Source organism: Cetorhinus maximus, chromosome 9 (genome assembly GCF_964194155.1).
Source record: "Cetorhinus maximus chromosome 9, sCetMax3.hap1.1, whole genome shotgun sequence".
Classification (NCBI taxonomy): Eukaryota; Metazoa; Chordata; class Chondrichthyes; order Lamniformes; family Cetorhinidae; genus Cetorhinus; species Cetorhinus maximus.
The window spans coordinates 115,260,002-115,284,848 of NC_135887.1; the positions used below are offsets into that span (position 1 = coordinate 115,260,002).

General features: G+C 43.7%; 1 protein-coding gene across 1 annotated transcript in view; it reads right to left on the reverse strand.

The window, feature by feature from the left end:
• Positions 1–2,453: 2,453 nt before the first annotated feature.
• The window catches only part of kiaa1549la (KIAA1549-like a), a 241,453-nt gene continuing 219,059 nt past the window's right edge, over positions 2,454–24,847 (reverse strand). The window contains exons 16-19 of the mRNA XM_078547885.1: positions 17,317–17,411; positions 15,027–15,160; positions 10,332–10,477; positions 2,454–3,099 (exon numbers count right to left, since the gene is read on the reverse strand). Coding sequence (XP_078404011.1) covers positions 2,821–3,099; positions 10,332–10,477; positions 15,027–15,160; positions 17,317–17,411 — 654 coding nt within the window. The 3' untranslated portion in view covers positions 2,454–2,820. The remainder of the gene's footprint in view (positions 3,100–10,331; positions 10,478–15,026; positions 15,161–17,316; positions 17,412–24,847) is intronic.

Sequence of the window (24,847 nt, forward strand, 5' to 3'; positions counted from 1 at the left end):
TTGCTGTACAGTTCACATAATTTAAATCCAAGTAGAAAATAAAAATCCAATGGCACAGAAACAAGAGTACTGGATCATATTGAGTTCTGACACATACTTGTATAAGTCAAACGATAATCTTCAGGACCCAGGACTTGGCCTAGTGAGAGAATATAAGTAGACGATGATCACCTTTGATTATTGTCCTTGGAATACGTTGATGCTGTGCAAACTTCTGTACAAAAGCCCAGGAGAGGAAATTGTTGATAAGTTGTACTGAATGTGTCACTTTACATCAATTTACTGCAATGACCCAAAGACTTGATGATATTCATCCAACCCAGTGTGGTTTTCCTGATGCCACTCATCGCTCATTCTCAACACTGTGCAATACTGTAATACTCCCAACATCAGTAGTAACTATTTAATATACATAGCAAATGCCTCAAACGCACACACTAACCCGCCACCCCCCGACCCTCCCTCACCCACCCCCACCTAGATTGGCTTCACTAAAACACACTCCCATGGCTGGGTATGGGGTGTGCACTTGCAATTTTAACTTAACCCACTCCTCGGGAGGCTGACGGGTTTGTGCACAATGCTGGTTTTACATCCTGCACCATTATACTCTCTACTGAAATCATAGTATTTGATAGGAGATAAAACTTGGGTTCAACTCGATCCTGTGAACTGAGTGAGATTAGCATTGCCCCAGGGTGTCAGAATCCATTCGCCATAACAGGGTGGTTGCCAGGCCTGGTTGCCAAGTGTGCACCGTGCCGTGTGCCATAACACACGAACAGTCTCATTGATTATGGATGCACACAATGGTTGGAGCTGCAGCTAGAGACTAACCTGCGCCAGGAGCGTTAGAGGATCTGGCGGCCATCTGGATGGGGCAGCACGAAGATGTGTCTATTTCAGCACCATTCCCCGAGAGGCCAAACAGTAACATAGAGGTCCTTCTAATTATCCTGCCTTATGTTAGATTGTTAAAGGTTACTTAAAGGCAAAGATGTATCCATGATAAATTCCCATTAAAACAGGTTTGCACGTCAACAGTCTCTAACAGTTGCTGTTTCGAGGAGAGAACACATTGCAGTGGAATTCAGGCCAACCTCTATCAAACCCAATGTTGTTCTTTCACCTCTTGAGGAGATTAATCAATCCCTAGAAGTGAAACATTGATTTTGGTAAAGGAGAACATTTAATATCTCTCAGTGTTAATCCAAAGAGGGGGCGGGCTCCCCACACAGGGCACACAGCTCCCCACCCTCAACTCCACCATGTCCAACACAATAGGACTCACCCCAGGAATGCACAGGTCAGAGATCTCCTTTGGCACTGCACTCCCTGCGAGTGGGGCACCTCACTGGGAGCGGAGGCTGATGAAGTTCACCCAGTGGAGTCTTTCCATATAAAATACATTCAGTACATCTTACAAGGATGAGGCTTTAAAGGCTTCAATTCAATCTTTTGAGTTCTATTCATATAAAATGCTTGAAGTTGACGCTTGTAGTTAATATTGCCAGAACCCTTTTGCAACACAGGAACAGGAAGAGGCCATTCAGCCCTTGAAGCCTATTCCAGAATTCAATTACATCTTGTATGATCAATATCTTAACTCTATCTCCTGCCACGGTTCCATAAAACTTAATACCCTTACCTAAGTTCAAACTACTTTCTAAGCATTTGATGTTCCTCATGGCCCTTAAATAATGCCATGGGATACCCAACGATAAGACAGAAGAAATCTGAAATTCCACTCTTGTTTTAATGAAAGGGGTTAAATCTCAATGTAATGTCAGGGCCTGTATGGTTGAAGTTTAATCGTTTGCAGCAGAGAAACATCTGGGATTTCAGAGATATGAGTGATGAGTCCATCATTAAAGACAACCGTTTTCCAAAGCTGTATGGGATGGCAGGGGTTGGGGGGCACACATCCCACAATAAGTAGCACTGATCGCATAAGCGCAACTCAGCATAACATCTTCATACTGGGCCATACGACAGTGGGAAATATAGATTTGTTTGATGATAGGGAACAGTTTGAATCTTGAGTGCCAAGGTTAGTGAGTGGACTGAGGATCATGGATCAACAAGTGGTTCTTCAGTGAAGAGTGTATTGACCGTCAGGACGCTTCTTGGTTTGGCTAAAGGGAGGGACTGTATCCTTAATCCAGTGTTGAGTCAGACAGAAGCCATTCTGATCCGAGATTGAAACCAGCGACCACCAGGTTTTCCAATGGGGCCTCACAAAATCACTGGTCGCAATAGGTCAGCAAGATCCCATAAACTCTGTGTCAGTTCTGCTTTCTTTTTCAACTGACGCCTGAATTTCTTTAAGGGGCGGGGTGGGGTGGGGGGGGGGGGTGCACAAGGTAGGGCTTAATCTGTAGCTGCGATGCCTCATTTATTGTCGCTTTTCTCTTTGTCGTAATTTATTTTTTGCACATCTGTTTTCGATATATATACTGACCACCTATGGGAAATACACAGGGGCCAATCAAAGTCCTCCCGCCTCCATGAACGTAGGGGTTTTGTGCTAAACATTATGCTAAATGACATTACTAGGATGAGACGCAATGTCTGGTGGCGCATTTTCAGATGCATTCCATTGGCGAAGGAGCCAAATCATTTGATGGATTGGCTTTTCATGGCTTGAAACAATGGCCCGAATCCATGAAAGAATGACTTTTTTGTTTACGTCTCAAGGCTAACAACCTACTCACTGGCCAAGATGAATCCAATCTGAAAGCCAAATTTCCACCACTGCTTTGGCTCCTGTGGGAAGAAGTTTTGCAAAGGCTCTTCATAGGGGAACACTGCAGAGCGCAGCTAAACCTGGAATTCAAACATGCCCGTCTGTTTCTTGGCCAGCTTTGCAACCTCCTCTCTGATGGCCTTGACCAAAGCAGCGGTAGAGATGTTGGTGTAGGAGGTTTCGGAGGACTCATTCTCAGTCAAGCTCTGCTGAGAGGCCGCGGTGGATGGAGCCTGAGCTTGTTCAATACACCGAGACGGATTCGAAGGCTGCGTCTGACTGTACTGCCGATGGGGGGAGCTCTGTGCACACCGAGCGTGCGAAAAGGCCTCAACGTAACCTGGGAGAGTTACCTGAAGAGCAACGGAGTTGGTTACTCAAAAGCCAGTTTTGGACCAAAAACAATACAATTTAATTTTAGTTCCGAGCGGTTAGGCAGGAGTAATCATGTAATCATCTTGCCTTAGAAGAAGTGCCAATAAAGGTTCAATAGATTTATTCCTGGAATGAGAAAGCTGTCCTATGAGGAGAGATTGAGCAGATAGGGCCCATATTCTCTCGGGTTTAGAAGAATGAGAGGAGATTTCATTTGAAATGTATGAAATTCATAAAGGGCTTGAGAGGGTAAATTCTGAGAAGGTGTTTCCCCTCGCTGGAGGGTGTAGAACTAGGGATCATATTCTCAGGATAAACAGCCAGTCATATAGGACTGAAATGAGAAGAAATTTATTCACTCATAAGTTTGTGAATCTTCTGAATTTTCTATCCCAGAGAGCTGTGAATGCTCAGTCGATGAGCATGTTCAAGGCTGAGATTGATAGATCTTTGGTCACTAACAGAACCAAGGGATATAGGGATAGAACAGAAAAGTGGAGTTGAGGTAGATCACCATGATCTTACTAAATGACGGAACAGGCTTGAGGAGCTGTGTGACCTAAGCCTGCTCCTATTTCTTATTTTCTTATTCAAGATACAGAAAAAAATACCAAACATTGTACTATCAAACCAATAAAAAGGAGCCGAAACATCTACTCCTGTTTTGTAGGGTGTGGGCATGGTAGTGAGAGGCATGAGCCCTCAGACTGAGACCAAGTGTGCAACCCCAATGGGATGTGAGAGTTTGGTGACCTGAGGGAAACTTAAATATCATACCAAAAATGTAATATTGTTTGTATTTAACATTGAACTGCAAGTACTGTTTAACTGCAAGCACTGTTTAAATTCTAAGTCTCATCCAGAGGCCTAAGCAAGGAAATAGAAGCTATCTAGCAGCAGCTGAAATAGTTAATTAAGGAAACTAGCTTGAACTGGTCTTGCTGTACCTGGGCTCGGCTAATCCTTTTGTTTAGAACATGTAAATTCAGACATTCTCAGTGCGACCATCACTATGTGCGACCTCAACGGAGTGCGAGAGTTTGGTGAGCTGAGGGAGCTCAGTGAGGAGGGGAAAGAGGTGCTCCTTTGTTTTTTCTAACTTTTTTACCCTGTAGGAACTGGTTCTTGCTCTACTGCAGGGGAAGAAACTAGCTGTTTGGTGAGCATCTGGTAAGTGGTCAAGGTCTACTCTATTCCTAAGGTTTAAAATAGTACAGGAATTTGTGTTAAGATTAATAAATATATAAAAGAAAATAAATAATTGAATAAAATAATTAAGTAATTAATTGAAGCACATAAGTATGGCAGGGCAGGTGATGTGTCATGGCTGGAGCATGTGGAGCTCCTGGATACCAGTGTTATCCAGAACAAGTATGTCTGCGGTTTGAGGAGCTTCGGCTCAGAGTCATTGAGCTTGAGGCTAAGCTGCAGACACTGCGACACATCAAGGAAAGGGTAAGTTACCTAGACGCTCTGTACCAGGAGGCAGTCACATCCCTTTGGATAGGGTCTTCTGATTTGGAAGATGGTCAAGGACCGGAGGGTGTGACTGTAGCTGAGGCAGGTAAGGGGACCCAGAGGGCAGGAATGCAGGAGTGTCAGCCTCTGCAATTGTCCATCGGGTTTGAGATTCTTTCAGCTTGTTTGGATGAGAGTGGGGGCTGCAGGGCGGGTGAGCTGACTGGCCATGGAACCAAAGCACAGGAAGCCATTCATGTGGGGGGAGCACAAAGGAATGTAATGATAGTAGGGAACAGTATAATAAGGGGGATTGACACTGTTCTCTGTAGCAAGAAGCAAGAGTCCAGGCGGCTATGTTGCCTGCCTGGTGCCAGGGTTCAGGGCATTTGCTCAGGGCTGGAGAGGAGCTTGCAGTGGGAGGGGGAGGATCCAGTGGCCCTGATCCATATAGGTACCAACAACATAGGCAGGATGAGGGAGGAAGTTCTGCATCGTCAGTATGGGGATCTATACCAAAGTAAGAAGCAGAACTGCAAAGGTTATAATTTCTGGATTATTACCTGAGCCACATGCAAACTGAAATAGGGCAAATAAGATTAGAGAAATGAATGCGTGGCTCAAAGGCTGGTGTGGGAGAAGTGGGACACTGGACCAGTATTGGAGAAAGTGTGACCAGTACCATTGGGACGGTCTACGCCTGAATCATGCTGGGACTGGTGTCCTTGTGCGCTGCATAACTCTAGAGAGGGTTTTAAATTGAATAGTGGGGGCAAGGGATCAATTTTGGGAAGATGTGGTAAACCAAAGAGTAGAGACAAGGCAAGAGAGAAAGATACTAATATGGGAAATGATAAACAGACCGTGACAGGAAGGGGCAAAGAGTAAAAATCTAAAAGGTCCAAGCAGATAAGGCTAGACGTTACAAAAATAATAAAAGGACAAAACTAAAGGCCCTGTATCTAAATGCATGCAGCATTCAAAACAAAAAGATGAACTGATAGTGCAAATAAAAATAAATAAGTATGATCTGATAGCCATTACAGAGACATAGCTACAGGATGATTTAGATTGGGGCCTGAATATTGAAGGTTACGTGACATTTAGGAAGGACAGGAAGTTAGGAAAAGGTGAAAGGGTGGCTCTGTTAATTAATGATAGTATTAGCACATTAGAGAGGGATGACCTAAGTTCAGGAAACCAGGATGTAGAAGCGGTTTGGGTTGAGATGAGAAATGATAAGGGAAATAAGTCACTTCTGGGAATGGTGTACAGGCCCCCTAATTGTAAGTACATGGTAGGACAGAGTACTAAAGAACAGATAATGGGAGCTTGTATAGCAATAATCATGGGGGATTTTAATCTACATATAGAGTGGAAAAATCAATGGGCAAAGGTAGCATAGATGAGGAGTTCATTAAATATTTTCAGGATAGTTTCTTAGAACAGCACATTCTGGAGCCAACCAGAGAGCAGGCTATACTGGACCTGGTACTGTGCAACGAGATAGGATTAATTGCTAACCTCATAGTGAAGGCACTCCTAGGTAGCAGCAATCATAATATGATTGAATTTCACATTAATTTGGAGGGAGAGACGAGTGCGTCCAAGACTAATACTTTAAACTTAAATAAGGGCAATTATAAGGGCATGAAATGCAGAGCTAGCTAAAGTGAACTGGCAAATGAGGTTAAGGGATGGGTCAATAGAGGTTCAGTGGCAGATAATTAATGGGATATTTCAGAATACACAGAATAGGTACATTCCAATGAGAAAGAAAAATTCCAGGGGGGAGGGCCCACCATCCGTGGTTAACTTACGAAGTTAAAGATGGTATCAAACTTAAAGAGAAAGCAAATAATTATGAAAAGGATGGCAGGTTGGAAAGAATATAAAGAACAGCAAAGAATGACAAAAAGATTAATAGGGAGGGAAAAATTAGAATACGAGAGAAAGCTAACTAGTAATATAAAAATGGATAGTAAGAGTTTCTATAGATATTTAAATAAGAGTTAACAAAGTGAGCATTGGTTCCATAGAGTGCACGTCTGGGGAATTGGTAATGGGAAGTAGGGAGATGGTGGATGAAATAAACAGGTATTTTGCATCAGTCTTCACTATGGAGGGCACAAGTAACATCTTGGAAATAGCTGTAAGTCAGGAATTCAAAGGGAGGGAGAAACTCGGGAAAATTACAGTCACCAGGGAAGTGGTATTGAGCAAATTGTTGGGGCTGCGGGCTGACAAATCCTCAGGTCCGGATGGACTTCACCCTAAGGTCTTGAAAGAAGTAGCTAGTGAGATAGTTGATCCACTGGTTTTAATTTTCCAAAATTCCCTAGATTTGGGGAAGGTTCCATTAGATTGGAAAATAGCAAATATAACTCCTTTATTCAAAAAGGGAGGGAGAAAGCAGGAAACTACAGGCCAGTTAGCCAAACATCTGTCATAGGGAAAATGTTAGAAGCTATTATTAAAGATGTTATGGAAGGCACTTAGAAAAAGTCAAAGCAATCAACCAGAGTCAACATGGTTTTGTGAAAGGGAAATCATGTTTAATCAATTTATTGGAGTTCCTTGAAGGAGTCACATGTGCTGTGGATAAAGGGGAAATTGTGGATGTACTGCACTTAGATTTCCAGGAGACATTTGATAAGGTGCCACATCAAAGGTTATTGCAGGAAATAAAAGCTCATGGTGTAGGGGGTAACATATTGGCATGGATAAAAGATTGGCTAGCCAACAGGATACAGAGAGTTGGCATAAATGAGTCTTTTTCTGGTGGGCAGGATGTGACGAGTGGTGTGACATAGGGATCAGTGTTGGAGCCTCAACATTTTACAATTTAATTAAATAATTTGGATGAAGGGACAGAAGGTATGGTTACTAAATTTGCTGACAATACAAAGGTAGGTAGGAAAGTAAGTTGTGAAGAGGACATAAGACGGCTACAAAGGGACATAGATAGGTTAAGTGAGTGGGCAAGGATCTGGCAAATGGAGTATACTGTGGGCAAATGTGAAATTGTCCATTTTGCCAGGAAGAATAAAAAAGAAGCTAATTATCTAAATGATGAGAGATTGCTGAGCTCTGAAATTCAGAGAGATCTGGGTGTCTTAGTGCATGAATCACAAAATGCTAGTATTCAGGTACAGCAAGTAATTCGGAAAGCAAATAGAATGTTATTGATTATTGTGAAGGGAATTGATTACAAAAGTAGGGAGGTTATGCTTCAGTTGTACAGGGCACTGATGAGACCACATCTGGAGTATTGTGTACAGTACTAGTCTCCTTATTTAAGGAAATATGTAAATGCGTTTGAAGCAGTTCAGAGGAGGTTTACTAGACTAATACCAGGAATGGGCGGGTTGTCTTATAAGGAAAGGCCGGACAGGTTAGGCTTGTATCCATTGGAGTTTACAAGGGTAAGAGGCGACTTAATTGAAACCTTTAAGATCTTGAGGGGCCTTGACAAGGTGGATGTGGAGAGGATGTTTCCTCTTTTGGGAGAATCTAGAACTAGGGGTCACTGTTTAAAAATAAGAGATCACTCATTTGAGACAGAGATGAGGAGAAATATTTTCTCTCGAAGGGTTGAGAGACTTTGGAACTCTCTTCCTCAAAAGGTGGTGGAAGCTGAGTCTTTGAATATTTTTAAGACAGAGCTGGATAGATTCTTGATTAATAAGGGGGTGAAAGGTTATTGGGCATGAAGGTGGGGTTGAGGTTACATTCAGATCAGCCATGATCTTATTGAATGGTGGAGCAGGCTCGAGGGGCTGAGTGGCCTACTCCTGCTCCTAATTCGTATGTTTGTACATTCATATGTTGGGATTGGACGTGTCCAAAATTTAGGTTGAATCTCTGCTGGGCTTCTGTTTCTTCCATGGTTACATGGTGACCTGTGGTAGGGAGCGAAGGGAAGGGGTGGGTTGGGGAGGGAACGGGAGAGAGGGTGTCAGATTTGAGTCTGTCCCTGGGGGCCTCCTGCAGAACTTCTGTGGCCAGCAGTATAGCCATGCTCAGGAAGCAGTCGTGCTCATGCGGTGCTAAGCCAGATCTTGTGGCCCACTGAATGGTATTCAAACAATCAGCAATCACTGGGGGAGGGTCCATCACTTCTTAAGCCGGGGCTGACAGCGCACAGAGCAGCAGGAGAAAAAACGGGAAATCACCAAGTACTTATAGCCCAGAATCAGGCCATTCAGCTCCACAGGCCCAAGTGGTCTTCAAGTTCCACATAAGGATTCTCTTACACTCCTTTATCTAATCCCATCAAGATATCCTTCTATTCCTTTCTCTCTCATGTGTTTATCCAGCTTCCCCTTAAATGCATCTATACTATTCACCTCAACTACTCCCTCTGCTCGTGAGTTCTAAATTCTCACCACTTTCTGAAGACGTTTCTCTTGAATTACCTATTGGCTATATTAGTAATTATCTTATATTTATAGTTCTGGTCTCCCCCATAAGCGGAAACATTTTCTCTAAGTCTACCCAATCAAACCCCTTCATAATCATAAAGATCACTATCTGGTCACCCATCAGCCTTGGCCAATCTCTTCAGTATTTCCAGATAGTTATAACTTCCCAGTTCTCGTATCATCCTTATAAATCTTTTTTGTACCTTCTCCGGTGCCCCTCTATCCATTATGTATTACAGGGACCAGAATTCCAAGCGTGGTGTAACTAAGGTTCTATACAAGTTTAACATAACTTCTCTGCTTTTCAATTTTGCCCCTCTAGAAAGGAGGAAATGATCAAATCTTTGGTCACAACATAAAGTGCCAACGTGCTGCTCAGGTATGCTGGCAGGTCCACAGTATGGGAAGCCCTGCAGTTGCACCTTCTCTACGGTACTTGTCATATTGCCTTAACCCAGTCCCCGAATGTAATGGGGTAGGTATGCATCAGGGGAGGCTTTATCCCTTGTTGTGGCTCCTAATGTTAAACACAAGAGCGAAAGAGATTATCGTTATTAAATTGTAAATAATGGATTAAACCTACCTGGAAAGGCTCCACACTCACAGGTAAGTGCTCAGTTGGTCACCTGAGACACCTAACCAGACTGTGAATTGTTCATTATTGAAACAAGGTCCAAATCCTCTCAACAAAGCCTCCATTTCTCCATCCTTCTCAGTCCTACCTACCAACCTACCACCCTGGATCGAGATTAATCCAATCTGCAATTTAATTCATCATGGTTACTTTTATCACTGCTTTGCTGGGCTGGGGGCCAATGTTGGTCAGTGAACACAGGGGTGATGGGAGACCAAGACTTAATGTGGGTTCGGACACAGGGAGAAGAGTTTTTGATGAGCTTAAGTTTATGCAGGGTGGAAGATGGTAGGCTGGCTAGATGAGCATTGGAATGATCACATCTAGCTGTTGCAAAGGCAGTGATAAGGGTTTCAGCTGAGGCACCACCTGTACATCAGTGGTGTACAGCCATGTGCTCAAATAGAAAATTACACACTCTCTCTTTCAACACCTTTCCTGCTCCAGCTCTCAATTTATTCCTTTGTCTTTATTTACTCTACCAAAACCCTTCATGATTTTGAACACCTCTATTAAATCTCTGCTCTAGGGAGAACAACGTCAGCTTCTCCAGTCTAACTGCTCCCATTCTAGTAAGTCTCCCCTGTGCTCTCTCCAAAGCCTTGACATCCTTCCTAAAGTGTGGTGCCCAGAACTGAGCAGAATACTCCTGCTGAGGCTGAAGCAGCGATTTGTAAAGGTTTAGCATACGTACGTTCTCTGCCCACTGGGCCTGTGCTTCTCCATCTCCCACATATGGTGTCCAGGCATGATTGCGGTAGGGTGAAGGAGCAGGGATGAAGTAGTTAGGGAATCCAGGCCTGTTGGCTGGTATGGCATAAACTGCTGGGACTGAGCTACCTGCAGGTACAAGCAGAATAAAACATTCAACATTTTAAATACTCAGACTAAGTGTGAAAATTCAATCAGTCAGCATACGCCTACAGAGTTAGACTTGCTCAGATCATTTCTCCTCAGAATTTGCCAACCTTGGCAAGGCCAGAAAATATGGCCCACCCTAACAGTCTTCAGAATGCTGTGGTGGGCTTTTAACCCTGGTTCATACAACTGAGGGCATGAAGTATCAATTATTTAGAGAGGGACTGGAGTCACATGTAGGCCAGGCCTAGTTGGAGCAGCAGGTTCCCTTCACTGAAAGAATGAGTAAAGAGTTAAAGAAGGAAAGAGCTTATGTTCTCCACAGCGCCTTTCATGATGACCCAGTGTGCTTTACAGCTGATTAGGTACTCTTGAAATGTAGCCACTGTTGTAGTGTAGGAAACGTGGCAGCCAATTTATGCACAGCAAGGCTCCACAAATATAAAGCAGACACTGATACTAATACTGGGTGGATCTGCACTCGCCAGGTTCCATTCTTATCCAAATAACCATACCCAAAGTATCACTTACAATGGCTTCTCTTCCTGCTCCCGTACCATTACCTCTGGTATCCCCCAGAGATCTACCCTTGGTCCCCTCCTCATTCTCATTCTACATGGTCCCTATTGATGACCATGTACGTTCAAGACACCCATCGCCACCATCTCTCTCAACCTCTCTAAGTTGTCAGATTGCTTGCCTGACATCCAGTATTGGATGAGCAGGAATTCCCTCCAATAAAATATTGCCAAGACTGAAGCCATGGTCACAAACTCCATTCCCTAGCTCCCAATTATACCCCTGTCCCTGGCAACTGTCTGAGGCTGAACCAGACTGTTCGCAGCTGTGGAGTCAGATTTGACCCTGAGATAAGCTTCTGCCCTCATATTCCCGCCATCACTCAGACCACCTACTTCCGCCTCTGTAACATCGCCCAACACTGCCCCTGCCTCAGCTCATCTCCTGCTGAAACCCTCATTCCAGCCTTTATTATTTCTAGACATGACTATTCAAATGCAATCCTGGCTGGCCTTCTAAGTTCTACCCCCACCACTGCACCCCCCCTTGAACCTGACATCATCCAAAACTCTGCTGCCATTCTCAGTCAAGATCATGTACTTATGAGGAAAGGTTGAGCCATTGGAGTTTAGAAGAATGAGGGGGAAACTTATTAAACTATTTAAGATTCTGAGGGGGCTTGACAGCATAGATGCTAGAAGGATGTTTCCTCTCATGGGGGAATCTAGAACTAGGGGGACACAGTTTAAAAATAAGGGATCTCCTATTTAAGTCAGAAATGAGGAGGACTTTTTCTCTGAGGGTGGTTAGACTTTGCAATTCTCATCCACAGAGAGCAGTAGAGGCTGGGTCACTGAATATATTCAAGGCAGAGTCAGACCGATTTTAGATCAACAAGAGAGCCAAGGGTTATGGAGGGCAGGCAGGAAAGTAGAGTGGAAGCCGCAATCAGATCAGTCATGATCTTATCAAATGGCAGAGCAGGCTCGATAGGCCAATTGGGTCTACTCCTGCTCCTATTTCTTATGTTCTTAAATCTCTGGAGTGGGATTTGAACCCATGACTTTATCACTCGGAGAGGACAGTGCTACCCAGTAAGTCACAGCTGACATTTAGGTTACTTCAATAGTCCAACAGTTTCTTCTTAGATATGGTTATCCGGCGATTGCAAATGAGCAGATTTGTTGAATTCAACTTCCCAAGCTGTCGCACTTGGATTTAAATTCATGACCACTGGGTTGCTGGTTCAGTGCAATTCCACTACGCTGTTGTTCCCAAATTACTTACGAGCGATTGATCTTCCAGAAGCACACAATTGCCATTTGCAGAATACACAATGCATCATCAGGCTATTTTATTTTTGCGTTCTAACTGCCACCTACACACATAACAAGATGAAAGTGACAACAATGGTTCTTATTCTACAGTCCCCATGAGATGTCGACCTCCCACGCTAAGAGGGGTGATCTGATCAAGGCATCTAAAATGTTAAAAAGATTTTGAGGATAGATATGGAGGAAACTGGTGGGGATACAGAGAACTTAAAATTAGAACTGGACCCTTCAGGAGCGAACTCAGGAAACACTTTTCACAAAAAGAGAAGAGAAAATCTGGAACGCTTTCCCCTGAAAGACTGTAGCTGCTGGGGGTCAATTGGAAATTTCAAGGCTTGAGGTCGATAGAATATTTCGTAGGCAAGGGTATCAAGGGATGTGAGCTGAGGCAGAAGAATTAATGTGAGGCACGGATCAATCATGATCTAATTGAATGGAGAGCAGACACAAGGGGCTGAATGGCCTCCAACTGTCCTTATGTTTAATTGTAAACATTATGCTGGAATTAAAGAAAATATGAACACAGAAATCAAATCTTCCATGCATACTGATTGCCACACTGATCCCAAACAAATGCATTTAAGGAAATGTGGCAGCTGAGGGAGATTAGTTTGCTTTGACCGCAAAGACCACCCAGAACATTATCCTTATCCTCCTGTGTTAGTCACTGAACACACATCCCTCTAACCCCAGATGCCTCGGGAATTCATCTTTTGTTAAGTACTTGGTTGCATTCTGCATGTTTTACACTAGGTGGCGGTCTACTCCACCAGTTAATATTTCTCCTGAGCCGTCTTATCTTAAAGCAACACCTAAACATTTTGAAATTTGCTCTCAGATCGGTAAATAATCGATGTGACTTCGATTAATTTGGGCTTATATGAATAATTTGAGGCACGGCTTAGTGGCAGCTCCTGACCTAATATTTATCCCTCACAAACTACAGCGAAAACAGTTTCTTGCTGAAAAGAGAGGCATGTTGCTGAAGTTTTTCGTCTTGCACTCACCAAACGCAAGAATGCCAAATTTCAAGCACTCACAACAATTTATACTGCAGGAAAAAAGGTTTCTGATTGATTGGGATATCGCCTCTGATTGGCCAAGGAATTGCCATGGAGAAAGCAATGCAGAATGATAGGCTCCCCAAGCTCCAGGATAATTCAAACTAAGTGCAAGGTTTGAACATATTTCTTTTGCTTGCAGAGAATGGGCTCCTGCATACGAATGTATTTCGCTCCTAGCAAGCATAAATGAGCCACATTATGAGCTCGGCTCATACATTCATACATACAATTGGCTTTTTTTCCTCTCTGATTCTTATCACCTGATGCCATTAATATTCCTCTAACATTCTGATTTGAAAGATCAATAATGCCCTTATTGGGTAAACTGCAGGTCCACTGAATTTCCACAAACAATTGTTTCATCGTGCTCCATGTCCAGTTTCACTTGTGCCTTTTTCATGGAAGAACTACTTTACAAACATTCATTGGTATTACCATCGCTGAATCCCCAACCATCAATATCCCTGGGGGTTACCATTGACCAGAAACTGAACTGGACAAGCCATAGAAATACTGTGGCTACAAGGGCAGGTCAGGGGCTGGGAATTGTGTGGTAAGTAACTCACCTCATGACTCCCCAAAGCCTGTCCATCATCTACAAGGCACAAGTCAGGAGTGTGATGGAATACTCTCCACTTACCCTAATGAGTGCAGCTTCAGTAATACTCAAGAAGCTCAACACCACCCTGGACAAATCAGGCCACTTGAGTGGCACCCCATCCACCACCTTCAACATTCACTCCTTCAACCACTGGTGCACAGTCGCAGCAGTGTGTACCATCTACAACAAATTTCAGTTGGCCTCCATTAATTGGACTCACTTAGACTCTTAGCAAGCCTGATGAACAGCTACTTGCCACGTGAAGGGTGTTTGGGGCGGATATAGCCTTGCCTGCCCTAATCCCGCCTCCACAAAAACGGCCTGGAGGTCGGAGTGAACAGGGGAGAAGGCACCCCAGCTGGCAGGACAAAATTTCAGCCCCGCCCACCTCCGAACCCAGCCCTGGCATTGCCTAAAATCCAGGCCCAAATGCATAATTACAGCAGCTGTCTGGTTTCTGCAGATAACAATCAGCCTTCAAAAACTCATGGTTCGTGCACTAGAGGGCAGCAGCCTCCGGGATCTTCAAAAGGTCTGAGGGGAAAATAGAGTGCTGTATTGTCCAAAGTGTGAAATTTTGAAAGGGAATTGTAGTTAAACGGAGGTCCTATCTGGCCTTTCAGGCGGATGTAAAAGATTCTGCCGCACCGTTTCAAAGAAAAACAAGGGAGTTATCCCTGGTATCCTGGCCAACATTTATTCCTCAAACAACATCACTATATAAAAAAATTATCTGGTCATTATCCCACTGCTGTTTATGGGGCCTTGTTATGCACCAATTGGCTGCCACGTTGCCCACATCACAACAATAATTGCGTTTCGCTGGCTGTGAAGTTCTTCTGGACACCATGAAAAGCGTCACGTAAATCCAACTTAAGTCTTTAAACACACATCAGGAGGGTGAATGAAGCTCTCCACTTGGCCAGATGGGTGCAGTTCCACTCAAGAAGCTCGACATCATCTCTCAGGCAGTTAACAAGACAACACCTCAAACTGGTTTTCACAGGCCTCACCTGAGTAATTTGTGATTGGCTGTTCCGCAGGGACAGTGGATCTGGACACCGGCACATAGGGAGCTTCATGTTGTGATTGGTCTGCGCTGTGACTGTCGACTGTTCTGGTATTATTGTTATTTTCTGATGTCCAACTGTGTCAGAAGGGGAACAAGTCAGACAATGTTTTTTTAAATGCTCATTTGCCTTTTTTAAATGATAAGTTATTAGTCAAAGCTGGGTAGTTGCACTTTTCGAAATAAACAAATCATTAATAATTACTAATTTGAGATGATCTCTAACTTCGCTCAGCAATTGTTCCGCTGATACTCTGTGTTTATCATCTCCATATCCTCCTTTCTTTCAATTTCTTTGGCCCTCCTCCCACTACCCATCCTTTTCTGATTCAATTAATGTGAGGGCTTTTGATAAAGTAAATAAGGAAGATCTGTTCCCACTGGTGGCAGTGTCAGTAACTAGAGGACACAGATTTAACAGACCTTTTGAAGAGCCAGCTTAGGCATGATGGGCCGAGTGGCCTTCCTCTGTGCTATAAGAGTTAATGATTCTTCCTTTCTTATTTCCCAAGAATGAATTTCAACAAAAGCAACTTGAAGAGAAGAGAACGTAAACACGTCTACAGCTGTGAATTAAATTCAGTTAGGTCGTTTGTTTTTATAACATAGTAATATATCTATCTTGCATAAGCTTTCTCACTTTGAAGCTAAATTAACACAGTGGTAGCCTCAGAGGCGTGATAAAGGAAGAATCAAAACACCCAGAGCTGCAGTCCAATGTCTGTTGCACTAAAGATGGTTGTTAATTATTTGTAATTTGAGTCACATTTTATTCCGTAATGGTGCTGAACCTTGGGTCAAAGACTGAGCAGATCTTTCTCAACTGAATATTAATCATGCATCCAACCTGACTGCCTGTAGGTTTACATCGGCACAGGAATCTGGGGTGCTGGTTGTACTGGGGGGAAATAGAGACCCTGCATGAATCAGTAACAAAAACCTTGCACCTGTCTTGGAAAAATGGCACTTCACATGGTGTAAGGAAACCCAAGCCAACGGAAGGATGGTTGACAGTGCTCTTTGTCAGAGTTGGGTCTTCACAGACCGGACAGTGATCGGGAGCAGGAACGCTGTCTGATTTTCTCCTCCTTAGCCATGGGGTGCTGCATCCAATTGCATGGCACCCTCCCCCCTCACCACCCCGCCGCTACCCCACCACACACCCACAGGCTGCAGTGCCATCTATTCCTGATGAGGTAAAGCCAGACTCCTTTGGCTGGGGTAGCTGAGAGACTTCGGGGCACCTCCTTTCATAAAAATGAAATATTCAGGCGACCAGCTATCATGGGGGAAACTCCTTTGGAAGTTGGGGCCTTGGCAGGCCTTTCATGCCCATGGGTGCCCTCCTTGGACTATATGGCTCCCCAGCCTGCCACAGGGAGGTCACCTCCATTAAGCTGCGGCCTCTCCATGCAGCCGGGGCTCACCCCACCATCGGCAAAATTCCAGCAGCCCATGAAAAGAGGATTAAAAGGCTGTTAGGCCTGCTAATTGGCTGTCTGCTTCCTTAGATCCATCTCGCAAGCCATCACTGCTTAAATTCACCGACTCCTCAACTGCATCGGGGCCCATCCTGATATAGCTCCCTGCTATTTTAACAGGCCTCCTCACACCACCCTCCACCCCCACCTCTCAGCCTGCCACCCAGGGACCAGTAAAATTCTCACAGGCTTGACTGTTCCAACGCTCCACCTGGTCAGACTCCCACCTTGCAACATGCAGAAACTTGAAGTCATCCAAAACTCTCCTGCCCATGTCCTGATTCTTACCAAATCCCCATTCGCTCCTCAATCCCTGCACTTACTGATCCACATTAACTCTGGCAATGCCTCACATTTAAAATTCTCACCCTTGTTTGTAAATCCCTTCATATTTCTGGCCCTTATCTCGGTAATCTGCTCCAACCCTCCCGATATCTCTGCACTCCTCCAATTCTGCGCATCCCCAATTTCCATTATTCAGCTGTCTAAGCTTTAAGCTCTTGAATTTTCTCCCACCCCACGCCCCCCCCAAACCACTCCACCTCTCTGCCTTGCTTTCCTTCTTTAAGAAATTCCCTAAAAGCTAACTCTTTAGCTAAACTTTTGATCGTATGCCCTGATATCACTTAATGCAGCTTAGTGTCAAATTATGTCAAATAATACTCCCATGAAGCACTTTAGGATGTTTTATTATGTTAAAAGCGCTACATAAATGCAATGTGTTGTGTATCAATAAAGGACTCAATGCATTACCGTCTGAGGGATGCAACTGCTGCTGGAGCATTTCTGGGAGGAACAGGGGGTGGGGATCCCACAGACATTTCCGGAAGTTGAGAATATCTGTAAGCCTAGAAAGAGAATAACATTTCCAGTAAACCATGGTGTCCAAAACAAGCCGTACCAAACACTTTCCTAGTTCCTTTAACTTACATTTACTAAATTCTTGTCAATTTCTCATTCCGTTCACATTCTCTTTGCATGGAACATAGGAACACCAGGAGGCCATTCAGCTCCTTGCCTGTTCCACCATTCAATCAGATTAGAACATAAGAACTAGGAGCAGGAGTAGGCAATTCAGCCCCTCGAACCTGCCCCACCATTCATTACGATCATGGCTGATCTCATTTCAGCCTCAACTCCAATTTCCCACCCTCTCCCCATAACCTTTCAACCCATTCCTAATTAAAAATCTGTCTATCTCCACCTTAAATTTATTCAGCATCCCGGTAAATCTACCACCCCTTAGCCTAAAACTATGGCCTCGCGTTCTAGAATGCCCCACAAGGGGAAACATCCGCTCCACGTCTACATTGTCTATCCCCTTTAGCATCTTACATACCTCAATTAGATCTCCTCTCATCCTTCTAAACTCTAGTGAGTATAGGCTTAAACTGCTCAATCTCTCATCATAACACAAGCCCCGCATCTCTGGAATCAATCTAGTGAACCTCCTCTGAAACACCTCCAGTGCAACTACATCACCAAAACTGTGCACAGTACTCCAGGTGCGGTCTCACCAATGCCTTGTACAATTGCAACAACACTTCCCTATTTTTATACTCTATTCCTTTAGCAATAAATGCCAAAATTCCATTTGCCTTCCTTATTACCTGATGTACCTGCATACTAGCTTTCAGCGATTCATGCACGAGGACATCCAGATCCCTCTACACTGAAGCATTCTGAGGTTTCTCTCCATTTAAATAATAAGTTGCCTCTTTATTCTTCCAACCAAAATGGATAACCTCACACTTATCCACGTTAAACTCCATCTGTCAAATTTTGGCCCATTCACCTAACCTGTCCATATCCATTTGTAAATTTCTTATTTCTTCATTGCAACTTACTTTCCCACCTATTTTGGTGTCATCTGAAAATTTAGCTATCGTACCTTCTATCCCTGAATCCAAGTCATTAATATAGATTGTAAATAGTTGGGGCCCAATAGTTTGCTCAGTACTTTTTCTCTAGTGATGGTGATTGTTCTAAGTTCCTCCTTCTCTATACCCTCTGCACTACCTGTTACCATTGGGGCGGTACTAGTGTCCTCCACCGTGAAGACTGAGGCAAAATATTGATTAAGCGTCTCTGCCATTTCTGCGTTCCCCAATATTAACTCCCCAGTCTCGTCCTCCAAGGGACCAACATTCACTTTAGCTACTCTCTTTCCTTTTATATACTTGTAGAAGCTTTTGCTATCAGTTTTTACATTTTGCGCTAGTTTTCTTTCATAATTTACCTTTGCCCTTTTTATTAATTATATTTTTAGTTACCCTTTGTTGATCTTTAAAAGTTTCCCAATCTTCCAGCCTGCCACTGACCTTTGCAATTAGAGATGCCTTAGTTTTTGCCTTTATTATTAAGGCCATTAATTAACTAATTAAGGCTATTGAAAAAGCTGCCCAGCCAAGCTTAAGGTTGGTGGGCAGACAACGAGCCCAGGAGGCCTTTGACAGTTCGGCGAATCACAAGCGATTCAAGATGTGCAAAATGGCACCATTTTCCTAGTTGGGCGGGAACGGTCAGTGGTGCAAAAAGCTGGGACTCAGGAAGCTGGGACTCCGCTGTGAAGCAGGAAACAGCCCCCGCTAACCAAAAATTCAGAGGAAACAGCTTAGCAGCAAATTTGAAAACTAATTTTTATCAACATGGAAACAATCATACTCCTAACGATTGGCAAGTTAAAAAGGTGGAGAGCTATTTTTGCCACAAAAGTGGACACATATCGAAACATTGCAAAGTGAGATTAAAACAGGCTTCCAGGCAACAAACGAAGTCCAATGAAAAATATAGTGTGGAAGAGCCAGAAACAACCAATTCCGACATTTATTCCTTATTCAACATGAAAGTTGGGAAGACAGAGCCAATTACTGTCACATTGTAAGTGAATGATAAACCATTAAAAGTGGAAGTAGACACGGGTGCTTCTACCACTGTAGTCGGAGAACATACTTTCAGATATTTAAATAAAGGTGCTCAACAATTAAATTTGGAACAAACCTCTGCCAAGTTAAAAACGTACACAGGCAAAGGAATCCAGCAGCAGAATTTTACAGCCTGTTCATGGCAGGGGTGGGCTATAAAATGCAACAAGCTGGTCAAAAGTCCATTGACATCGGCGGGACCGTAAAATCCCGCCAGTGTAAAATTCTGCCCCACGTATAAAGGTGTCACCAGAGTACCAGTTTAATATAGACACCAGACAGCACAACTACCAATGGTGGTGGTAGAAGGTGAAGGACCAAGTCTTCTATGTCGTGATTGGTTGAAAGGGATTATACTAAATTGGTCTGAAATCTTCCAGTTGCGAGCAGGACTGCCAGAGCTGCTAAAATAATGACACCGTCTTCAAGGATGAACTGGGAGAAATCAAAGACCTACAGATTTACGTGAACCCAGAAGCAACTCATCGTTTTTTCAAAGCAAAACCGGAGCCATGCTCCCTGAGAGAGAAGGTTGACGCTGAGTTGAACCGGCTAGAGAGACTGAGTGTCATAAAAGCGGTTCAGTTCTCAGAGTGGGCAGCACCCATAATCCCTGTCCTAAAGCCAGATCAGACCATCCGGATCTGTGGGGACTATAAACTAATGGTCAACAAAGCAGCCAAACTAGACAGGTACCCTATCCCCAAGATTGAAAACCTCTATGCCAAACTAGCAGAAAGGTACAATGTATAAAAAGCTTGACATGAGTCACACTTATCAGCGACTGGAACTGGATAATGCCTTTTGAGAATTTGTGACCACGAACACCCACAAAGGGTTATATCAACACATGCATGCCCTTCGGTGTTTCCTTGGCCTGTTTCATTTTTCAGAGGACAATGGAGAGCTTGCTACAACGACTATCTCAAGTTGTGGTCAATTGTGGCTGATTTCTACCAAATTTATCAACGGTTCTAGCCCCTCTACATTCACTGCGAGAGAAAAACCAGAATTGGGTTTGGAAGTCACCTCAAGAAGAAGACTTCATGAAAGTAAAACAGCTCTTGCACTCTTCAAATTTGTTAGTGTGCTACGACCTGACAAAAGAATTGGTGCTAACCTACGATGCGGCTCTTTATGGAGTGGGAGCAGTACTATCTCACAAGAATTACAACAGTACAGAGAGCCTGATAGACTATGTAGCCAGGGCACTTACCACAGCTGAAAAAGGATATTCTCAGATTGAAAAGGAAGGTCTGTCAATTACTTTTGGTGAAAAAAAATTCCACCAGTACATGCATTGGGCGCCACTTCACGATCGTATCAGACCACAAACCACTTTTGAGTTTGTTTAGCGAGGGAAAGGCTATCCCTCCCACAGCTTCTGCACGAATTCAAAGATGGGACCTAATCTTAGCGGCATATGAATACACCTTTGTACATAGACCAGGGATTCATATAGCCAATGCCCTAAGTCGCCTTCCTTTGCAAGAGAACAATGACCATCCCCCAATTCCCCAAGAGCTTGTATTAGTGATGAATTTCCTGGATTCCTCACCAGTCCGTGCCAAGCAGATAAGAAACTGGACAAATTGTGATCCAGTCCTGTCTCAAGTGAGAGACCACATGTTACATGGATGGTCCCGGCATCCAGTCTCTAATGAATTGAAGTCATTTTTCAACTGAAGACACGAAATGAGCAGTCAAGATGGTATTCTATTATGTGGTGCATGAGTAGTAATTCCTTCACAGGGAAGGGAACCACTCTTAGAAGAGTTACACAGAGCCCATCCGGGAATCTCAAGAATGAAGATGATAGCACAAAGTTATCTTTGGTGGCTGGGAATGGACGATGATATTGAGAAGGCGGTTAAACACTGTGGGCAATGCCAACAACTACAAAAGTTGCAGGTGGCAGCCCCATTATACCCATGGGAGTGGCCTGGTAGACCTTGGGTGAGGTTGCACATAGATTATGTCGGTCCTTTTCTTGGAACCATGTTTCTACTGATTATAAATGCTCATTTAACGTGATTAGATGTTTATGAGGTTAAGTCGCCAACATCAGGCGCTGCTATAGAAAAAATATGCCAAAGCTTTTCTATCCATGGATTGCCAGAAGTAATTGTCTCAGATAATGGTACTGCACTGTACCATCCGGCATCAGACGGACTGGTGGAAAGAGCAGTACAAACTTTTAAGGCGGGAATGAAAAAGTTAACAGGTGAATCGTTGGAAACTAAACTTGCTCGTTTTTTATTTCACTACAGAACAACGCCACACACTATGACTGGAGCAACACCTGCAAAATTACTGAGGAGGCGCTGACTTTGAACAAGACTAAGCCAGATACTCCTCAATTTGGAGGGGAAGGTGGAGAAAAGTCAAGGGAACCAAAAAGCAACTCATGATTTGCATAGTTGTGAGCGACAATTTACTACTGGAGAAGCAGTATATGTAAGGAATTTCGGTGGAGGACCGAAGTGGTTACCCGGCAAAGTAAGCTCTGTGACTGGACCATTGTCGTGCCACATGGAAGTGGAGGGCCAGATCACCCATTAAGCATGTGGATCATTTAAGAAGAAGAGAGACACCCCAACAAAATGATGTTCCATCTGTAACCATTGCTGAACCTGTGGTTCCTGTTGAAGTTGCTCAGCCAAGGATGGACATGCCAGATCTCTCTGAGGGAGTGGATGATACTGAACTGCCTGTGCCTAATGAGGTACCTGATGTTGATGCAGTTTCAGAGAATGTGGTTCCTGCCAAAGATTCGGAAGTCGTGGAGCTATGACATTCCACACGGATCAGGAAACCACCTGAAAGACTGAACTTGTAATTTCTTGACCTGTGTAAATATTGCAATGTCATGGGATAAATATCCTTGTAAATACAAAATGTACAGAAAAGTTAAAGGGGGAGGAATGTAGTAATTGTAGTTCTGATAAACATGGGACTGTAGCTTTAACAATAATCCTGTGTTGTAAGATCACATGATCTGTGTAAACCAATGAGTTAGCAGCAAAGGGAACCTCTAGAGGAGAGTCCTTTTGCTTAATTATAGAGCTAAATGCATACATGGAGCTGCAGCTGTCTTGTAAATAAAGTTCAATGTTTCCACAAAGAGAAGTTGCCTGGAAAATCAACTCTATAACAAGGTGCTTTTCTCTTTTAGCATATAAGGATAGTTTTTGCGTAGATCTTGGGTCAATAGTGTAATCAGATGCCTGGCCATATTCTTTTTATATAATATTTGATTTTACATTAATTATAGTTAATTAACAATTCATATGCTAATTTGGGAAGCACAGTTGGTTGAAGCTTTGAAGTTTCTCCGCAGTGTAATGCTGAGGTGCTGGGAGACGCTATAGCAGCACCACTGGAGGGGGGTGCAGGAATTTATAATTGAAGTGCAGGTCACTGTAAGATTTTTGAAGTGTTATATGGATCTGGCAGTAATAAATCAATATAATAAATTTCAAAGGACGTACAGTTCCAAACAGGGCTTCCCAAAGCTTTCCATGTTAGGTACCTCCTGAAAATATTAATACGCTTTGGGAGTCTGTGCTGATTTTTGAAAGAGTCCCTTATTGAATGAGAAGCCATGTTATTATTATTCCAACAAGTATTATTAAATGTGACTGTCACAAAAACATGCTTCAGCTGCCTAGTCCCTAAGCTCTGGAATTCCCTCTCTAAACCTCTCCAACCTCGCTTTCCTCCTTTAAGAGCCTCCTCAAAACCTGCCTCACTGACCAAGCTTTGGGTCATCTGCCCTAACATTGCCTTATGTGGCTCAGTGTCTGATTTTGCTTTGCAACTTTGTGATGTGCCTTGAGACCTTTTAATACATTAAAAATACATATACACACACAAGTTCTTGTTGACAGGCAAAAACAGGGATCTGCCAGCTTCATGAGACCCTTTTATGATATGAGGACCCCAGTTTAAAAGCCTAAGTCCGAAATGTTTTATTGACACCTGTTAACTTGCGTTGTGTTGAAGGTGGATCACTGAAAAAAAACATTTAATTATTTCGCAATTCCCAGGCGAGCAAAATCCATACCATTTTTCTTTTGCTCGTTTGCACTGTGGAAATCGATGAAGTTAAGAGCTGGTTTAATGATTATTTTTCAGCCCTTCAATCAGCACACCATTGTGATTCCAAACTTAAGATCTGCAGTCTCCTGGGATCAATACCTTTCACAGGGGCGGGAGGAGGCCCCTCAGCCCCTCGAGCCGATTTCACTATTCAATTAGATCATGTCTGATTTTTATCATAACTCCATTTATCTACCAAAGTTCTATAAATCTTACTATCCTTACCTAACAAAGAAGTCTATCATTCTCAGTTTTGACATTCTTAATTGACCCCCCCAGCTTCAACAACTTTTTGAGGGAGAGAGGTCGAGACTTTCATTCCTCTTTGTGTGAAGATGTTCTTCCTGACATCAATCCTGAATGGCCAGGCTCTAATTTTGAGGTTATGCCCCCTTGTTTTGGATTCCTCTGCCAGAGGAAATAGTTATCTCACTGTTTACTCTAAAGAATCCTTGGCTGCGATTTAACATGGAGGCAGTGCCCCGCCCCCCCGGAAAATCTGTCTCTGCTGGTCCTGGAACTCATGAGCTTACCTTATGGACATCAGGCAGTCAATTACCTGACGTCATAGCTTCCACCCGCTATGAGGGAGGATGTCCTGCCTCCAAGAGCTACTGACCAATCAGAGGGCAGGCAGCTTTTGAGTCCCAATAGTGCCACTGGCAGCGGTGGCCACAGCTGGGACTACAGACAGTTTCTGACTAGAAGCAGCGACGGAGGCCAGGGAAGCAGGTAAGTTGGGTAGGAGCATTCGGGTAGGTCCTGGCAAGGGGGTGAGGATGGTGACTGGGAGGCCAGAGTGGGGGTAATCAAGCAGGGAAGGCCCTCTCTGCTGACGGGGCCTCCATGGGGCAGAGGATGCCTGAACAGGAAGCAACCCCCCCACCAACTCAAGCCCCGAGCCAGGCTGGGAGGATTTACCTGGTGGCCTTGCCTCACTGCTGGTAAAATACCAGTGGAGGCAGGTAAATGATGGGCATGGCACCTTATGCCATCCCACCCAATTTTACATTAACCCCCCCCCCCCAAAAAAAAAACCCACCTGCTCCCAGAGGGAGTAAAATTCTGGCCCTTTAATCACCTTGAACACCTCAATTAAATCACCCCTTAGCCTTCTATGTTCGAAGGAACACAAACCTAGTCTGTGCAACCTGTCCTTATATTTTCAGGTATCATTTCTTTCCTTGGAAGGTTAAGGAGTGATTGGATTGAGGATTTTGAAAGGAATTGGTAAGACAGATAGGGAGAAATCTTTTGCA